Source organism: Urocampus carinirostris, chromosome 13, assembly GCF_059441175.1.
Source record: "Urocampus carinirostris isolate Australia breed hairy pipefish chromosome 13, RoL_Ucar_1.0, whole genome shotgun sequence".
NCBI classification, from domain to species: Eukaryota; Metazoa; Chordata; class Actinopteri; order Syngnathiformes; family Syngnathidae; genus Urocampus; species Urocampus carinirostris.
The window spans coordinates 14,667,380-14,687,874 of NC_142361.1; the positions used below are offsets into that span (position 1 = coordinate 14,667,380).

The following is a 20,495-nucleotide window of genomic DNA, read 5'->3' on the forward strand; positions in this document are numbered from 1 at the left end:
CTGCTTCCGTCCCACGCTACGATTGGCTACGTGTCCCGAAGTTGTCTTCACGGCGTTGCTGCTGACGTTCGACGGTCATCGCGTCTCCCGCTAACCCTGTACGCTTCCCCAAATAAAAGACTTGTAACGAACGCTCTGGGGTCTCCTGCTCTGTTCTGGTCCGCCCTGACAGAATCCTCCGACCAGAATGGACCCCGCGTTCGTACATTTGCCCCCTGACCACTATGAAAGCCTGAATCAGCAGCGCAATTCCCCTTTAGAATGTGCAGTTCGGCAAGTCATTTCCGACGCGGCGGAATTGGCTAAGGCACCTTCGGCCTTGTGACTGCGCAATGACCCCCATGCCTGCCTGTTCGACTCTCCGCGGCCTGCCTGTTCGACTCTCCGCGGCCTGCCAGTTCGACTCCGACTCCGCTGCCTGCCAGTCCGACTTCGACTCTCTGGTCTGCCACTCCGACTCTGCTGCCTGCCAGTCCTGATTCCGACTCTCCTGATTCTCCTGTCCTGTTTGCCGGTTCTGAGTCGATTCTCCTGTTTTGCCGGTTCTGATTCTGCCTGTCCTGTTTGCCGGTTCTGATTCGACTCTCCTGTCTTGCCGGTTCTGATTCTGCCTGTCCTGAGTTGACTCTCCTGATTTACCTGTGTTTCCCTGTGACGTGTCTTGGGTTTATTTTATTTTTTTCTGGGGGACTTCTGGAGCCGTCCCTTGAGGGGGGGGTTCTGTCATGATTACCCAAGTGGAGCCACCTGGGGTAATCATCTGGCGCGCTGGAATGCGCTTCCTGATTGGTTTATGTTCCCTTTTTAAGTATGCTACGCTAAGACCTCTTGGTCGGAGGATTACTTTTTACCCCGTTTGACTCGCCTGATTTTCCTGTGTCTTTTTTTGACTTGTTTACCTGATTCTGCCTGCCTCCGATCTGACCTGTTTCCGTTCCACGCTACGATCTTCTCTCCAGTCCCGGTAAACTCGACCTGCTTCCGTCCCACGCTACGATTGGCTACGTGTCCCGAAGTTGTCTTCACGGCGTTGCTGCTGACGTTCGACGGTCATCGCGTCTCCCGCTAACCCTGTACGCTTCCCCAAATAAAAGACTTGTAACGAACGCTCTGGGGTCTCCTGCTCTGTTCTGGTCCGCCCTGACACAACCGAACTCCTCCAGTTTCATATGCACATTCACCAAACCCTAATTTAGTGTAAAATGAAATCATTTTTCTACTGCTGCACAAAATCAACTTTGCAAAACAAAATGTTAAGAACCACTGGTCTAAATTAACACAAAAATATTTTTTGTATGTGTACACAAAGCATTTTTCCCATCTTTGCGAGGGCGTAAATAATTTCAAGTGTAGTTCCAAGATTAAATTATAGTCTTTAACACATCCCAGAAAATCATTGGCTAGTTTTGGCCCAGTCTGGTGGACTATGTGTGTTTGCGCTACCGCAACAGAGCCAACAACATAATAAAAGACTACTCTCTCCCTGGCCACTACCTCTAATAGGGAATACAGGTCCCTTAAAACATATTCTTCGCGAGGGCCATTACCACGCTAAGCAAGCCCATGAGGCTGTGAAAACATTTTTTGCCTGTGCATAGATAAATGGGTACTAGATACTCATATCACTATTCTCCTGCTAAATGTTATTTCACTATTTCTGATCGAACCATTGTTATGATGCACTTACAACTTAGGCCAGTCTCCAAGCACACCAGTGTAAATATTTTTGCCTATTTATCCTGACGTTCTTTTTACCTTAGTTTTCTTTCTCAAGTCTTTATCTTGGGGTGCCATGTCTCACCTCATTGTAAACAATGTTCACTATGTGGTTATCAATGTCATTAAGAAAACTGTAATTCAAACTACCTTGTTGCAAATGTTAACGGCAGCACTTTTGGCCAGCAGAAGCGAAACCAGGTCCACGCTTCCTTCCTGCGCTGCCAGGTGGATTGGGCTGATGCCCTGCCGCGTCACTGCATTGGTATCGGCGCCATATTCCAACAGCGTGGTGCCGATGTCCATTTGGTTCTTCTTGGCTGCGATGTGCAGCGGCGTGTAACCGTTCTGTGAGGAAGAAACAAAAAACAAGGGTCATGAGTAGTGGGCACATTTTCTGTGTAAGAAACAAACTTGCAGTTATTTAGTGTGTTGTGTAAAACAGATTTGAGCTATAAGCAATGTAACAGAACCAAAAAAAGTTGTCAGTCAAAGTACTATTGTGCAGGGTATAGATTCCCAATTAAATCATTCTTTGGAAACCTTTTCAAAGCATTTCTATAATCCACTATGATAAGTTTATCCTGTTATTAATGTTGGACGCCTGTTTTGTTGTTTTTTATTTTGACTGTTTAGATCCTTGTCACTATCGGCCAATAATGTTGCTGTTCTTTGGTTATCCACACCCTTTAGGGCGGATTTGCTTTTATAACTCTCATAATTAAATATAAACAAAGAATTTATGGGAAGGCTTTTAGAACGTATTTAAGATTCGGCATTGTGAGGGGTTTTATTGTACTGTCCTTTGCTTTTCTCTTTGCAAGTTTGAAATTCATTGATGTCTTCTTTCCTTATTATGTCTGTCTACTAAATTGTAAACTCGTCACACTGCTCGTAAATCGCAAAATACAAAAAAAAAAAATATTTTTTTAAGTACCTACATACAAACTTCTGTACACATGAATACATAAACAAGTGCATTTAAATGAAAATAATACTTAAAAAGTAGAATAGATAGATAGATAGATAGATAGATAGATAGATAGATAGATAGATAGATAGATAGATAGATAGATAGATAGATAGATAGATAGATAGATAGATAGATAGATAGATAGATAGATAGATAGATAGATAGATAGATAGATAGATAGATAGATAGATAGATAGATAGATAGATAGATAGATAGATAGATAGATAGATAGATACTTTATTCATCCCCGTAGGGAAATTCACACTTCCAACAGTCTCCTTTGTTGTTTATTAACAGATTATAGGATCCCCTCGGGGTGCATTGCTGTAGTTTAGCCACAGCAGAGTGGATGACGTCACACGCTAGTCCAAAAGTTCGACGTCCCTGCAGCAGATGGAAATCTTTGTGCCCAGGGATACACCACCTCGTGTTAGCGAGTAAATGAGCGAGAAATAAATAATTATGCAAATAACAAAATGTGAAGGGAAAAGGGTAAATTAAATGCAAAATCAGTGAAAAAATATGGTCCTTACATTTAAATAACTGTGGAATGAATGGATGAATGAATGACTGATTGAAACATTATTTTAAACATGAAAAAAAAACAACAAGTCAAAAAAACAAAAACAATTTTAACATAAGATGTCCCAAAAAAATAGGAAGAAGCACATTTGTTTAATCCGACCCCCTTGACTTTCTCACCTGTGTTTTTTTACATTTAACAACCACCTCACAAATATACTGTACATATTTCCATAGGTTAATTTTACAAGACATTAGGAATAAAATTACAATAATTTTAAATAAAAATAATAAACCATATTTCTTTTTTTAAATATTTCAAACTATACCAACAATAGAACCCAAAAACGAAATTACATAGAGAGGGTTACAAAAGATAGCACAAAAGGGGGAGTGAGTAGAAGACATGTTCATTTGGTACCACCAGTCTTTTATGTTTTTTGGATGCACAGTCACTTCATCATCATCCATCACCATGGAAATAAACACAAAGTTATTTTTTAATTTTTTGTTTATTTTTTAATGTATTTATTATATTTTTTTTTTGATTACATATGTACCCTTGCAACAAATTTCATTCTTTTTTATTTTTTATTTTGGCATTTTCATCTCATATCTCATAATAGGAACCCTGTTTTTTGTATTATTTATTTTCTACGGGTATCTGATCCGGGACTATTCATCACAATGTTTTTGCTCCTTATTTTGTGAATGCGGGTTTGTACGGTAGTCGTGCTCTTCAATATAAATTTTTATAAAACTTTGGCCATTCACGTGAATTTTTGACTCCTAGCCGACTAAAGTAGTCAGGAAAACTTGGATGAGTAAAGACAGAGTTGAAAAGAAAGAGCGACGCAAGATGAATTCATGACCCATCACTATCACCAAAGGTCACACACACACAAGAGCTTTTGATAAGTCTGGAAGGAAAAAAAGTGATGTTTTATGTGATTATGTGATGGTAATGCACACCACCGCGGCCACAGATGTCTTATGCATGTACCTTGGCGGCGGCATGTGGGGAAGCTCCCTGATCCAGCAGCAGCAGGGCTACTCTCTGATTATCGTAGTGAGCGGCAACATGCAGTGGTGTGAGCCCGCTCTGAAAATACCCAAAAACAGCCCACACGAACACACACACAAGCATGCAACACAACCAGCACCGGGTTAGAAAGACTGAGTGGAGAAATGTGTGCACACAGACACAGCATGTACTCTGATGAAAAATGAAATCCACCAAAGATGTTTGTGTAAGTACGTAGTATACCTGTGGCCATGCATCCGTTTAGAAGAACAAAAATAGAACAGTTTGCAGAAAATAAAGCAAAATGAATGCATACATTAGAATTTTCAAATGTGATCCAATTGTGTTTACATTTTTTTGCTCTGTTGTCTTTATTTTCAAAATGTTGTGCAATGGTAGATATTTCAGTTGTCTTGTCAACTCCAAGATTCTGATTTGGTGCACACCTTTGCCTCAAACAATAGAATTAGTCATACTATTAGCAAACTAACATCAAATCAAGGTAACCAGTAATTTCTCGTTTCATGGACCTTTTTTCTTTATAATGGAGGATTACCTTTCTATTGATGTTTTCATTCAAACGGACTATTATGAAATGTATTATTGTGCTGAGCGTCTGCACCTGCCAAGTGAGGCACGCAATTCTCTTGCCTTATGGCAGAAGGAGATAGTTATACCAAGAATTATGATTTGGCGCGCACCTCAACACTAAATAATTGAATTAGTAATCGTATTGTTAAACTAACAGCATGTGTCAACCCATCCTGTCATATTTTATCGGTTTTCATGAAATTATTTTCATAACGGACGATAACCTCTCGATCAATTCTTCTATTCAAAAGAACCATCGCATAGACTTAGTTTTTAAGTAAATGAAGACAATAAAACGTTTTTTTCTATGCTGCAGTTGACATTATAAATTCCCCCATGTTCTGCTGATCAAAATGATGAATTAGATGCAAGTTCAGTTTTTTGTAAATCTGACTGTGCCTGACGCGACACTCAACGCACGTCACTGACTCCCACTCAGCATTTCACAGTCTAAAGTGAGCACAAATGAACCATGCACAATGCAACATACTGGAATGAGGTTAATATTTCAATGACAGAAGTAAAGAAAAACGAGAAAGGATTTTCAATGAAGGTTCTTTGTGGGAGTAAACACGGTCAACGTCAAAGAGAAAAGGCTCTGAAAGATGTTAGCTTTGGGGTTGAAAATGGGATCAAAGGTGTGGAGTTTTGCAGTCGATGCATTCTTTGTGTGAATGCCGGAAACATTCTGTTAATGTCAGTTTGCTGCCTTTTGAGACAGAGAAGCCCTAAAAAAAGGTATTAGGTAGCTGCATAATAGAAAATCATTGGAACCCATACATGAACTGAAGCTACATTAGTGGGATTTGCAAGCAGCGAATGAAAGTAATCAATGGGATTGATTTACAATCAAATGTGTTAACTGTATTGTTATTTTCCAAAACTATTTTTTTTCTCAAAGATACAATGAAACGTTTACCCATTATGTGAATAATACTGTGCTATTGCCAATTACTACTATTTTTGCACATTCTTATTTAGTTAAAGCTAAGCAAAATGTAATCAGGTGAACAGTATTTATTAAAGAATTTTACTTTTTAATGATTTACATGAACCACATATTTTCTTTTTTTGCGAAAAAAAAAACACTTTCGAAAAAAATAATTAGCAATACACTTCTGGCTCTTTTCTCTAATTGATGGTTAACATTAGAGTGTCTGGTCTAAAGTTTCTAAATGTTATCGACTTTTAAAGGGACCTTACTATGTATTGTAGCATTATGTATTATTTGACATTAACTAGTGGTGAAAAAAACGTAATTTATTAAAAAACAGTATTGATTTAAATATTAGGCAAAAATGTACCAAATATCATAAAAAATGTGTTATTTTTAAATGCTTGCAAGTTGAAAAATTAGCATTTATTTCAAACAACATAAGCCTCACCAAAAGGGAACTGGCATAATCGTCCATCATCTTGATGAGACAGGTACTCAAAAACCTCAAAGAGGCTCGGCAAAAAAAAAAAGAAAAGTAAAATGATGCGTTTTAGTCATTTTTAGTTTCCCGTGTTTGTATTCTTCCTTCTGTTTTTTAGAACTTGTTTTCTGTTGCACTGCACAATACAGCGACATCTAGTGGTTAAATAATACATATTGTCCCTTTAAGTTTTATCATGGTGTCCGAATCTGATATTTTTTCTCTTTTGTTGGTGAAAGAGTCTTAAACAGAAAACAGGCCATAAAAGTTTCGAATTGGTCACAAAAAAAATCTAGTAAAGTTATAGTAGTCATCATCCAAACCACAAAGTCATCTTGATATCAACAATAATACTTTTTGATGGTAACAGGGTATTCTCCACAGTAACATATAATTTCATACATACTTCTTGAAGAGCCCCTTTGTAGCCTCTGATATATGTATTTATTATTGGGCTCCTCACCTTGCCAGCGGCATCTGGCGCTGCCCTCTTCTGTAGCAGCAGGCTGGCCACCTCCATCTTGCCGTACTTTGCAGCCACGTGGAGCGGACTGAAACCTTTCTGTTGGAATTTAAATTCAAAGTTTGCTTTGAGGTGACAAAGTAAACTTTAAAATGACTGTAAACACTCTTTGTAGCTGTGGGGATTATTAATATAGTAAGTGTTAGCATCATAATTAATATTTTTTTAGTTGTTCAAAAAGGTTCAACTATTGTAAATTCCTGACTATAATCAGCTCCTTTTTCTATAATTTAAACACTATAATAAAAGGCTTATTATGGTGTTGCTGATTTTTTTTTAAATTGTAGTGGCACCCAGGAAAACAGCGAGCTGTTCTTTTCCACAACGCAAGCGCTCCATTGAGAGAAAGTAGTCCATGATTTTGCCAATATTATTCATATTATACAAACTGGAGATAAATGGGAGGTTTGACAGTATTTTATTCGACAGATTTTTAAAATAAAAAACGCTGAACTCTTCTTTCTGTATTATCGCATAAATGTCAGGTCGCTGAAGTTTCCTTTAATGCTCAAGGAACAATGACAAGCAAATGACATTTGGTCTGTTACTCCGGCAAACACCAATGACAACAAAACCAAATGAGGACTTTGCACATCTTTGCAATCTTACAATATTCTCCACAGCATGGTTGACCTGGTTCATATTTTACGTGACGCAGCCCACATTTGCGTTTTCTTCTGCTTGTCTTTCTATCCACCATCTTGAATGGTCACATTATCTGAAAATAAGTCACGTAAACAACTCGGAGCAAAACTGAAAACGACGCAGCTGTTATGCGTTGATGCCAAATTCCCCATGTGGTTAGTGCTAGGTGTGTGCCGGGCTTATAATGTAAGAAATGGACGTTGGCTGTTTAAGCCTGCGGGTTAAAATTTGGATTGTTCAAAGACAAAAGTGAGGTTTTTTTCTTAAATTTGAAAATATGACTTTTAATCAGGTGCACTCTGTAGTCCGGAATATCCGGTAAAGTGTCTTGTTTCCAATCTGTCAAACCTAATTAAAAATAATCCTGAGAAAAATCTCATACTGTAAAACAGAGGCATGAATGCGCACCTTTTCTAATCAGAGAGAAATGATTATACATCCCCGTGCTAACCTAATGTAAATTTCATCATGAATCACATCACTGGCGCCAAATATTCTTCTGTGTAAGATATTAGGTCACATTATCCAGAGAATGTGGGACTCTAACATGCTCTAAAGCAGCTGACCCAATTAAAGGGAAAAAAAGCGTCTTTGTGCTGTAAAAAAAAGAACGTTAACCCTATAATCACAAGGATGTAAAAATGCACTGTGTCTATCAGTCATTTTCTCAGTGAAAAATACATAAAGGGTTTTATTAGGATTTAATTTACTTGAAACAGCTGACTCAAGTGATGGCCGAAAACATGCTAAATGTGTGTGTGTGTGTATGTAAATGAGTGTGTTCAATAAGGGGTTTGCCCTCCCTTAATCAGTTCCACTGACAGAGGTCACCTTCACGAAAAGCCTCCCATGCAACACACATACTTCCTTCATAAAATGTCCTTCACAGCTTCTGACCTCCCTCAATATGATTAGTTGTTTGGGAAATTACATGACCCTTTTACCCATAATTAAGTGTGTGGATGGAAAGACCACAATGGAGTCAAAATTAGCAATACAGTGGTACCTCTTTATACCATCTTAATTTGTTCCAGGATCCTAATCGTAGCTCGAATTGCTTGTGTAAAGAGCATATTTTCTAAATATGTATTACTCAACAACTAATTGGCCTGTTCCCGACCTCCCAAAAGCATACAAGTCAATCCTAAATAAGTCAAAAACACATCTTCCTAAACACTTAAATCATGTTTAAATAGTATTTAAACATAAAAATACAGTAAAAACATAAAAAAGATGATATTAACGAAAAAATGTGAGTTTATTATGAGGAAGTCATCATTACAAAGGGGTGTGCATGGTGACAACTTTTAAGGATGAGTAAGCAACCAACCAACCAACCAAGCAAGTACAGTTTACTTAATATTAAAGTTACTGTATCTTTAAATAAACGTAAAACCTTTTTTTGACAGCATGCTGTTTTGATTTTCTTTCTTTTATCTGGATGTAGCAAACTCTTTCTTCACTTTGTAAGATGCATTTGCTGCTTCCTTATGCCAAATCACATTCGCAAAGCCACTCCTCTTGAATTTCTCAAACCAGCCATACCAACAATTTCCCTTTCCTGAACTCATGGTAGGGTCACAATAAGGAGATGCAATAAGATAAAAACAAACTTGCTGTGTTATGTAAACAAGTGACGGTCTGATGGTGGAAAGAGCTTGCGCCAACTCAAAAAAGTGATGCTGATGGTGCGCGATCTCAAGTGGTAGCCACTAGGACAGTTCATAGCTTGGATTACTCTCGTAAGTATAGCAAAATCTTTGTTCCAAAGAATTCGTGTATTGACATTCTCGTGCTTGTATAAAGAGGTACCCCTGTATTTTTTTTTTTCTAATTTGAGCTGTTTCTGTTACCTTGGTAGAAGAGGCCAGCGAGGCTCCATTCTCAAGGAGCATTGTTGCCACATCATGGTGGCCTTCTCGGGATGCCAGGTGCAGGGGTGTATAGCCTGAGGTGGTAGCCGCGTTAGCTGAGGCACCGCACTGCAGCAACTGTTGCACAATATCCACCTTCCCTAACCGACTGGAGATGTGCAGCGCCGTCTGGTCATCCTGGATAAAAACCACTCCAAATGTTTGAATATGACAAAGTGACAGGCTTATTGATTTTTGATGCGGTGAGAGTAATCAATACCTTGGACTTGGTTTCCACTTTGGCTCCGTTCTTGAGCAGGTATCGTACCACGTCGGCCTGGCCCGCCCTGGCTGCCATGTGAAGTGCAGTCTCGCCCCTCTGGAGTTGCCAAGGTGACAGTGAGAATGATCCTGCATGTTTTATACTAAAGCGGTAACTGTTCTCTCACCACATTGGTGGTGTTGGGTGAAGCTCCGTGGTGTGTGAGTGCATGGACGATGTTCTCATGACCCATGAAGGCTGCCACGTGGATGGGTGTCAGGCCAGACTGTGGAAAAACGCCTTTGATATTCTCTTGTGGTTCATTTTAACAATTTTTCAATAATAAGATATGCCAGTAGCACCTCTGTTACAGCCTGTATTGAAGCTCCGTGCTTCAGTAGTAACTCCATCACTTTGGCTCTGTTCTTCTTGCAGGCGATGTGAAGTGGGGTGAAACCATTCTGCAGAGAAATAAAAAGGTTATACGGAACCAGGAGGAATTCCACAGTAGAGGAAACATCTGTGACTGCCAACCATCATGAAAGCAAATGAGCTGCTGGCGAACATAAGCTGTGATGATGAACGTTTTATTCATGTTATCTCCTTATGATAGTACACTGGCCCCTCTTCATTCAAGCAATTTTAGTCACGAGAGACTCAGTGATTTTGCGCTTTGTTTTTAAGACTGTTGAGTTGATAGGGATGGAGTCAAGTATCACACTGCACTGCCGGTTTCCTGACTACTTGAGTCAGCTTGGAGTCGAAAATACACGGGATGTTTTATAAGTTATACTGAAGAGCACAGATACACACGCACACGGACATACACACACACATGGGATCATCCCTGCCCCACAAATAAAATCTTAAAAAAATAAAAAACAATGATGCTATGATAAATTGACGTGGATCAGATACGGAATTCCAAGTCTCAAGAATTTCAAGACGCTTCCACTGAAGCAGGGGTCTCCAAACTTTTTTAAGTTGAGAGCTACTTTTTGATAGTAACCATACTAGCCAGTTTGGTATGCATGTCGAAAAAACGAAAAAAAAAATCCTTTAACTAGAAAATCACAATGATCCAGAACTGGTGAGCTATTTTGAGAACAGGTCCATGGGCTACTCTGTAATAATAATTAATATTGGATTTAGAGGAGCCACTGTTTATCATGGCTCATTCAGCCCCCTTCATTCATTGTTACGTTGGGTAGACTGGTAGAGAGATCCAGACCAACAGCTGTATTCAGAATTCTGCTTTTATAATGTCAAATTCAAAATTTTGAATGCAAACAAGATGAATAATACAATATCCTCCAAGTTCTGATTGAATCCTACCAAGGCCTTGGCGTTGGGGTTGGCCTTCTTGTCCACGATGAGCTTAGCCACCTTGTAATGTCCGCAGTGGGCCGCCACGTGCAGTGCCGTCAGGTAGTCGTTGGTGACGTCATCTACTGGGACGTTGTGCTGCAGCAAGAGCTGCACGCAGTTCAGGTGGTCCCCCTGAGTTGCCATATGGAGTGGCGAAAGGCCATTCTGTGGTGACGGCGAAAGGAGGGATGGAAAGGAGGAAAGAGGGGGGGCAAAAAGAGAAAGAAACACGCAGACGCACACAAAGGTAGATGGACAGACAGAAAGATAAAGGGTCACTCAGATGGGCCAAGGAAGCTGCGGAGAAAGACTGAAGGAAGTTTGCTGGGAGACTGTGAAGCATTGTTATAACAAAGGCATTACAACAATGTCTACGGTTACATTGGTGGTCCCGACAGGTCAAAGTGGTAGCGTTCTGTTCAGGTCGCAGGGACATTGCGATGCCACGTCACCACGGCAACAACAAAAGCTCTGCTATTTGACGGGAAAAGTATGGTGAAGAGAGCTAATTGATTCATTGGTGCTGACGGATTCTTGAAGTGTCAGTGGGGATAACAAAACTTGAAAAAACTCAGATACAGTGGTACCTTGAATTAAAAAGCACAAATACAAGTTCATGGTTGTGTTGTTTAGATATTTTTGGGACAGTGAACAACCATTATGGCATGACGCTTCTTGATACTGTCGCTGTATTATTGTAGCGTATTATGAACTGACCGATAACGAATAATGGATAATGAATAACGAAGATAGAACAATAACCCTTAAAAACCCCAAAACCCCCCCGCTGTATTACCACTTGATGGCAGCACACTATTTATTTTGTGAAAGTCAAAACTGCTAAATCAGCCATGCAAGGGAGGCAGGTGAAGCTGTGCCTCACCTGTCATCATGTAAACATAGAATTAAGAATATATAAAATAGTTATTTATTCATTGTTGAAGTTGTTTAACTTCACAGTGTTTGGATTTTCGTTTTCAAAATTTGGGATTTTTTTTATATTTACTGTTTGAATACTAAGAACAACCAGTTGCTGATAATCACTTGTCTCACTATCGTCCCCAAGAACCACGGTCAGTTATCCTCGGTGCACTCTGTAGGGGCCAATAAATAGAAGTAGTGGTATTAGCTAGCTAACAGTGATAAAAGGGCAGCCATCTGGAAATTTTCATCATGTTGCTTAGCCTTTATCTACATCTCGAAATTGAAATTTTCCAAACTGGACTTTAGATGAAGGCACAGGACAAAAATTAATATAAATAATGGAAAGATGATACTATTTAAAAGTTATGCAACGTTTTTCTATGCCACAGTTTGTATTTTATCAAGGAAAATGTATATATTTTTTCAAACAAACTCATAAAGTGGTGTCATTCAAATGATGAATAAGATGTACAGTCAGTCCATTTATTCGGAGATCTGGCCAATGCTCATCAGACATCATCCTAACCACATCATTGCTTCCAGCACAGAGTTTAATTGTGATTTACTGTGTCGGCCTCTATGATCCTACTAACATCGTGACAGTAATAGTTTAAGAGAACTAAAAATTGACTAAAAATGCTCATATTTTGCTATGATTTCATTCCTTAATCCATCAGAAATATTCTGCTTCTCCTCCAAACTATCTCTCTTAGGTAAAAAATAAATCAATGCTACCACGTAAATTGAAGGTAATCCAAATTTCACTGCTGCTCTTTGGCGGTGGAACCTCTCAACAGTCTTTTGAATAATGCACTTTGTGCAGCTAATCGAGAAAAACTCATATCAAGGTACCACTGTATTGCAGTATGTTGCTATCCATAATTTGGAACACAAACTCGTCTCTTAAGATTTTTTTTTTTCAATTTCCTGAATCATGAACATGCCCAAGTAGCTACCTTGGTCTTGGAGAGGATGGGAGCGCCTCTGTCCAGCAAGATTTCTACCACCTGAGCATGACCGCTCCTCGCCCCACAGTGAAGAGGAGTGAGCCCATCCTAAGAGAAAAAATAATGTTTTACTCAGGATACAAAACTGTTTTTTTAAGGTCAATGGCAATTTTAATACAGTATGGATAGGCGGTGCAGCTAATGGATGGATGGATAAATGTGTCAGAACGATTCCCCAAAGATCTACCTGTTTATTAAAATAAATAAATAAATAATGAATAATACTGTTTTTGATCCCTCAACACCATAGTAAAATGTACTATTTATAATTAGAATATTTAACTGATGCTTTTTTAAAAATTTCTTAGGTAAGAAGAAAAACAGACAAATAAAAGGCAGTAAAGTACATTAATAAAATGAGTCATTTAGTGCAATTTCAAGTAAAAAATAAATAAATAGAAGATAAGACGATAATGATTTGGACATCATTATGATTTCAATCCTTCTTTTGGTGCGCCTGGTTTGACCACGGTGGGGCAGTAAAATTCATTAATGCAGACAGAAAAAAGAAGAAGAGTGTCACTAAAAAAATAAAACATTTGAAAAAAATGAGGCATTTTATGTATGAAAACTATATATTCCTGTAAATAAATGTATACAGTGATCCCTTGCACTTGTGGGGGTTGTTTGTTTGCTCCTGTGGCTGTTTTGGATAGCCAAACAACTGACAATTGTTTTTGTTGTTCATAAAATAAAATAAAACTGAAAATAGGTCTTTTCTCCTACCTTTGAAGCTCCAGGAAATCAAATTGATTTTCAAAGAATATACAATGAACCAAAGTTTATCTTCCAAAAAACATCCATATTTTTTGACAATTATTATCCAATTTAATACCCAACAATGCATTGAAATCAAAGAACAAAACATTTTTACAGGCCCAAGAATTTATTCAGCAAATAAAATCATTTTATTATCAATGACCGATAACTACTATCTTTGGGACTGTTTGGCCCATCAGAATGCAGAATACAATGCATGATGCAAATCCGTGAAGTACCAAAACCGTGAAAAGTAACTGTCTTATTGTAAGGGGATCACTGGATTAAATTGTTTCCGTTTTTGCCATGCCTTCTATGTTTAAATAAAGTATGAGTGTGTGTGATGTATGCTATGAGTAAGCAAGTCTGCTGGCAATAAACCAGCAAACTGCAAGGTAGAAATTTGGGGTCGTTTAATCACGCAAATTTAGTATGACGGAAAATGTAAAAAAAAATTAAAAAAATAAAATAAATGTAAGCGTATGTTGGGAAGACAGTCCCAGGTACCTACCATTGGGTCCATCCCTGATCTCAAATAATCAATTATAACAAAAATACCAACAATACTATGTATAGATAATGATATCAGTCAACCATTGCCAATCTTTAAAAGTATACTGTAACTTCCCAATGATCCTAAATATATCCTGTAATCTGCTGCAGTTCCATATCAATCCTGCGGGAGGGACATGATTTAGCATCAACAGCCTCCAGTTATAAAAATAATCTTGTAGTCACCTTGGTCTTGGCATCTATTTTGGAGCCACGATCCAGTAGCAGCTTGACCATGTTACTGTTGCCTCTTTTAGATGCCACATGGAGCGGCGTGATGTCGTTCTTGAGAGGGGGAAATAGACAATGGCAAATTACTATAAGCAATGATTTGTTATTAGCAAGGCACACAGACAAAAACACATGTGGTGTGCAGCTTAATTACTATTATAGGAGTATGTGTGTTTAATTCAGTATGCAGACCTCCTACTTGCACAGAACATCAGACAACATGTGATTAAAACCACAAAGCAGCACAAATACTTCTCTTTGCATTGGCTAATGTAATTAGGAACCTTGTCAAACATGAAAATAACTTATAATCCTGCGAATCATACAGTGCTGGAACAAGATGGTGCATTTACATGCAAGTGTGTCTCACTAAACAATGAATAAATTATCCTCTTCCAGTAAGAGGATGCTTTTCAATTTTTCATAGAACAATGATGAAAATTATTCCTATTTTTGAATCAAATTATTTAAAATGATATTTTATGCAACATTCATAGAAAACAACAGAAAAAGTTTTCAGAAGATCATACACAATCTAATGTGAATGTTGAAATAACTTATCATAAATTCTTTAATACGTTGTAATACATTGAAAGGCTAGGGTTTTGATATTACTTAGTTTTTAAAGAGACAGTGTGCATTATTTGACCACTAGATGTCACTGTACTGTGTCATGAAACCAAAAACGAGCGCTCAAAAGCGCAAAGAAGAATACAGATTCCAGAGAATCAAAGCAACTACCCGCACTCTCTTTTTTTGGGGTACAGGTAACAAGAAGATGGCAGATAATTATTTCAGCACCGTGTAAGTGAAGCTCATGCTATGTCCAAATCCCTGTAAGTGAGGTTCATGCTATGTCAAATAATTGCACATTTAATTACACATTAAAAATGCGTGTTTATGTAATCAGTTAATGTATTTTTGCTTATTTTCTAATCAGCATTATTTTGTCTTGTTTTTACAAACAAAGGTTTTTTTTTTTAACACAACAAGATACTAAATAGAGGACAGTGTCCCTTTAGACTCAAAGTAATTTTTAAAATCGGAAATATTTGACTCTACAGACTGAATCATAGATGATTCACTTCTTAAATTGTGATTTTAAAATATGTGTTTTTTGCTTTACATCGCTATTCCCGATTAATTGAGGCACACCAGCATTTCATACCAAGTAGCACACATATTATTGGGTGTATATAATCAACAAACAACAATGGTATGTGCTCTTGATAATTTGCTACAAAACAACCTGGCTAGCAAGTCAGTTTACAACAAAAGAGCAAGCTATATATATATATATATATATATATATATATATATATATATATATATATATATATATATATATATATATATAAATAATGTACAATTGAATTAAAATGAAGTTCCAAAATAATCTGAATTGTTTGGTTAAGTTTAGCTGAGTGTAACTAAAATAGTACATAAGTCAGTCGCCTGTGAGCTTGCTCCATGGGTATCTTCCTAGCCAGGTACTTTTCTAGCTAGTCAGCATTTCCTCCGCCTTTACCTTTACCACCCGAGTGATGTGCAAGACTGTGAATATTATATATCTTGCAAGTTGGATTGAAAAATGGGTATTGTTTAGAAAAATGGGTATGAACATAGTCTCTGTCGCCTAATTTAATGTTGTTGCTGCTAAATTAAGAATTTTACTATTGTTTTGACTATCAACTTATAATAGTCTCCAAGCTCTACCTGATAAAATATGTTAGCCTATTTTTCCTGACACTCTTTTTATATACTTTTTCTCATTGAAGTCTTTATCAAATGTTAATCCTGAAGTGTAATGTCTAATTTTGTTCCAAACAAATGTTCGCTAAGTCGTTGTGAATGACAACCAAGACAATTCAAATTTTAGGTAGTTTGCATATATTGTATGGTATCTTATATTTAAGCTTAACTTATTAGGACTTTTTTTTAAAAGTAAGTTTCATGTCTTATTAGACTGCAATAAAACCAAACTATTAATAACCCAGCGATTATGTTTTTTTGTGTTTATCATATAAATTTAAACTTCATTTCCCCATTTGGAACACAAAAGGTTGCAGCAAACTGAAACTTACCCTGGCCATGAAGTCCACAGCAGCCCCTCGATTTAGAAGCAGCGTGGCCACGTTGATGTTACCGTAGTGGGCTGCGATGTGAAGTGGGGTGAAGCCACTCTGATTGGAACACAAACACCAGCAAAAACACATTTAATTGAAGGCATATAACAAACAGACACAAACAGAAATACACACTAACACTAGGTTGGTTTTCAAAATATTTCTTTTTCCTGGACAGATTTTTTTGGATTGAAGAATCATTGCAATGTGCCAAATGTTTCACGGTACTGATAACAGAACAATGTATTTCAATGCACCATCTGATTCCTGGTGTAGCTGGAACATTATCCAACATTTTCAGAATCAAATGGACTGACAGATGTTGTCATTGTGTTTCGGAGATTAGCAAAAGACTAATCTGCATATTTGAAATTTGTCAGCATTTTATAACCTTGTAATTAATTGGGAAGTGCAAAAAAAAATACTGTGCTATTTGTTATTTGTCCTAATTTATTTACATGTTTTAGTTTTGTAATCATATAAAAATAGGCAACGTCATAGTACCAAAAGCACAATGCACATTTTTTTAAACCCTAATGAACATCCCAAAGAATAATTGAGCTACATGTCATTTTAGGAGTCGGGTAAGTCAGTGAGCGTAACCCTGAATGAGAGTCACTTCCTGGCTTAGGGAGCAACAGCTGCCCAAATGATACAACAGTTGCCCACATTAAGCTGTGCAATCATTCCACAAAATTAATAATCTGGAGGAAATAAGGTCTTTGGAGATGGATACCCTATCCAATGCCCCAAACAACCAAAGCAAAAATAAATATTGTAATTATTAACAATAAGGACCATGCAGTGATCTAAAATCAGGACAGGCAGGTGAAGATTTACCATTATGGAAATACAAATTGAAAATATATAAAATGGTTAATTTTATTTGGTTTTGAAGTTCCTTCTCATTGAACGTCACGTCTTGTTAAAAATAGCTGAATTTTCACAATATACTATTAATTTAGTAATACAATTAATATATAACATACTAATGTGCTGAGCAACTGCAAATGCAGATTGATGCATGGGATTTGGTAGAAGGCGATAGTGAGACCTATGATTCTGATTAACGCAAGCTCCCGCCCCAAACAATACAATTACTGATACTAGCAAGATGACAGCATGTCAAGCCATCGAGTATTTTTTTATCAATGCATGGACTTTTATTCATTATGAAGGATTACCTATCCATTGATGCTTTCATTCCAAAGAACACTTTGTTTAAGACAGGACAACAACATGTTTTTTATGTTACAGTTTATAAATTGCTTTCTTGCTCTGCTAATTAAATGATGAATAAGATATAGGTACATTCATTTGTAAATCTGATTGTGCCTCAACAGAGATGAACCTTACTGCACTTCACTGGGACCATGTCAAAACATTGTTTTATTCTTGTATTCTTTGATACACTCAAACACCAGCCAAGCAAATTAATAAGCCTGGCGTTATCATTGCAGCAAAGATACTATGGTACTATGCACTGCTACGACCATGAACAGTCCCTTAAAAATTGACGTGAACACCGAGAGATGCCAAATACTCAATTTGTTTCACTCCATGTCAAAGGAGTTGGTGGATCCCATGCCAACAAGCCTCATGTTGGATTCAAATAATAAGTAACTGATCAGACTTCTTCTGCACAAGAGTCTGCACATTATATTAAACGACAGCATTGATTGACATCAAGGGGCAGAAAAAGTAAGCTGAAGTATTATAAGAAAAAGGTAATGTACAGGCAGCAACAAACGGGCCCACACACTCACTTTTCAAAGTCAAAGATCAAAATGTCCTTCAAACTTTGAAACTATGAATTTGAAAATCTTCCTGCGTCTCCATTTTCCCAACTCTCCTTTAAAGTTCATTTTCAAGAGGTCATTTTTGTACCTGTGAGTAAACATATTTGCAAACATTGTTCAGTTTGTACTCACACCGAAGGCCTTAAAAAAGCTATGAAATAGTCATTTTTTTAACTCGTTCATTGCCACACTACTTAAATGGAAGATAGGTGGAATTACTTTGAATCCTTTTAATGGCACTGAAAGTGTTAAAAAAAACAACAACAAAATCTGCCAATATTGCCACGGACCATTAAAGGCATTTGGTGTAAATAATCTCTCAAAATTCACACACCAGATACAAAGTTATGCTTGGTAAAAGTTTTGTTGCCATGCGGGTTAAGGACAAGCCACTGCTGATAACCGCTTTACATGCTCTACATACTGGTTATCATTCACTAACTTAACTAATTCAGTGTCATTAACATCTATAAACATCATCGGCAATAATCATTCACTGCCAATGGCGGCTATGGACAATGACAGCAAATGAGTTAATCTGTTTCATGGATTAAACAATTAGGACAAAGTAGTCGATATTGAAATTCCAACATTAGCCAAAAATACCAGCCGAAGCTTCTATTTTAGGCACCATGAAACCATTTCAATCAAGGATAGCCTTGCTTTTCCAAAATTGAGCAACTCATGCGCCATGAATCCGTTAATCACTAAGGGAGTCAAGCCATGGAATAGGAGGAGGGTGGTGTTAAATGGGAACAAAAGGAGCAGGGGCAGGACAAAGGACTTTCAAAGTTACTGTAGGTCTAAAGGAAATCTTTCCGGGAATTGGATCATTTTTTTAGACCGTTTATGAGCTGAGATGGAGAAACTGAATGTACAGAGTTGAGGTGTACCTCTGTAGTTCTATTCATCATCTACAAAGTCAGCCAAAAGAGGAAAGAGTGTGTAGTTAGTGAGGAAAAACAAGTAAATGTTGTCCATTGTGAGCTGAGAAGTTTACAAATCCTCAAAAGTCGGGCAAGAAAAAAAAGGATCTAGTTGAATATGATGGCCTCACCTTAGACTCCACATCAGCGTTGTGGTCGTTCTGGAGGAGCAAGGCGGCGGCTTTGGTGTCATCTTTACGGGCAGCAATGTGCAGGGCGGGCAGGCGGACTTTTCCCTTGGTATCATTCTCCAGAAGCAAAGAAACCACCTGGTCATGACCCTGCTGGAGGGCTACCGCCAGAGGCGTGAAGCCGTCCTGAGCACCAGCATGACAAATGACGACATCACAATCGGCAAAGAGGCACTAGTTTTATTTGGATATTTATTGGGTATTTAGGGCACATGAAATACACCCTAAGATGATGATATGGTGAGGTTTGTTAAACAAAAAACGAACGTTCAAAAATAAACTCTCATAGTGGATAACTTACATTTATGTAACTCAAGCTAACTTTCACATGCAATCTTCACTAGCGTTTTAGCTGGGAATTGGCAAACAGAAGTGGCGTGACGCTCACTTTGGTCAAAATGAGCCAGCTCATGGATAAAACATAGTACTCAACATACTCCTAACTACATCTGTGCATGAAGCTACAGTATAGCCTGCAAACAAGTTTCTAAGTTATGTTTATGCACCATTATAACCACATAATGATAAATCTTGCAACAAGTCAGGTTAATGAATGAGTGATTGCTTTGTTTAACATTTTAGCTTTTCCATACAGCATACTAATAGATGTTACGTATGGAAAAATATAACACCCATGAATATTCGATATAATGCTGATAAATTAAGTGTTGACTTGTCATGTATTGAACAGTGTCGTTAGTAAGCAAGCTCCCTTTTTGACAAAAGGAACAGTCGGAAAAATGAGTTAATTTAATTAACCCATCAGTGGATTGAGACTGGTAAGTTTAAATGCAAGTGTGTTAGTCTACACAAGCTGGGCTTTGTTAAATTGGATTCGAGAAGCGAAACTCATCATTGATACGCTCAAGGTCAGGCTACCTTTGCCTGACAAGCGATCAATGAAACCGGGCAGAGTGCATCAAGACAAAGACAGCATGGACTGCAAGGACAAAGACGGGGAGTTCCAAATTGATAAGATCATAAGTTGCAAAGTAAAGAGCATTATTGTTCAAACCACGAGCTGGGGCAATGTGCATTTGTTAAAAATGGTTAGCTTTTACTACTAGAAATTGTCTAGATGCAA

The 20,495-nt window shown here is 37.7% G+C and overlaps 1 protein-coding gene across 1 annotated transcript in view; it reads right to left on the reverse strand.

Moving 5' to 3' along the window:
* The window catches only part of LOC148353789 (ankyrin-3-like), a 127,255-nt gene that overhangs the window by 54,057 nt on the left and 52,703 nt on the right, over positions 1–20,495 (reverse strand). Inside the window, exons 6-17 of the mRNA XM_088350924.1 lie at positions 19,352–19,537; positions 16,454–16,552; positions 14,325–14,423; positions 12,777–12,875; positions 10,864–11,061; positions 9,891–9,989; positions 9,716–9,814; positions 9,547–9,645; positions 9,267–9,464; positions 6,709–6,807; positions 4,216–4,314; positions 1,867–2,064 (exon numbers count right to left, since the gene is read on the reverse strand). Coding sequence (XP_088207050.1) covers positions 1,867–2,064; positions 4,216–4,314; positions 6,709–6,807; positions 9,267–9,464; positions 9,547–9,645; positions 9,716–9,814; positions 9,891–9,989; positions 10,864–11,061; positions 12,777–12,875; positions 14,325–14,423; positions 16,454–16,552; positions 19,352–19,537 — 1,572 coding nt within the window. The remainder of the gene's footprint in view (positions 1–1,866; positions 2,065–4,215; positions 4,315–6,708; positions 6,808–9,266; positions 9,465–9,546; positions 9,646–9,715; positions 9,815–9,890; positions 9,990–10,863; positions 11,062–12,776; positions 12,876–14,324; positions 14,424–16,453; positions 16,553–19,351; positions 19,538–20,495) is intronic.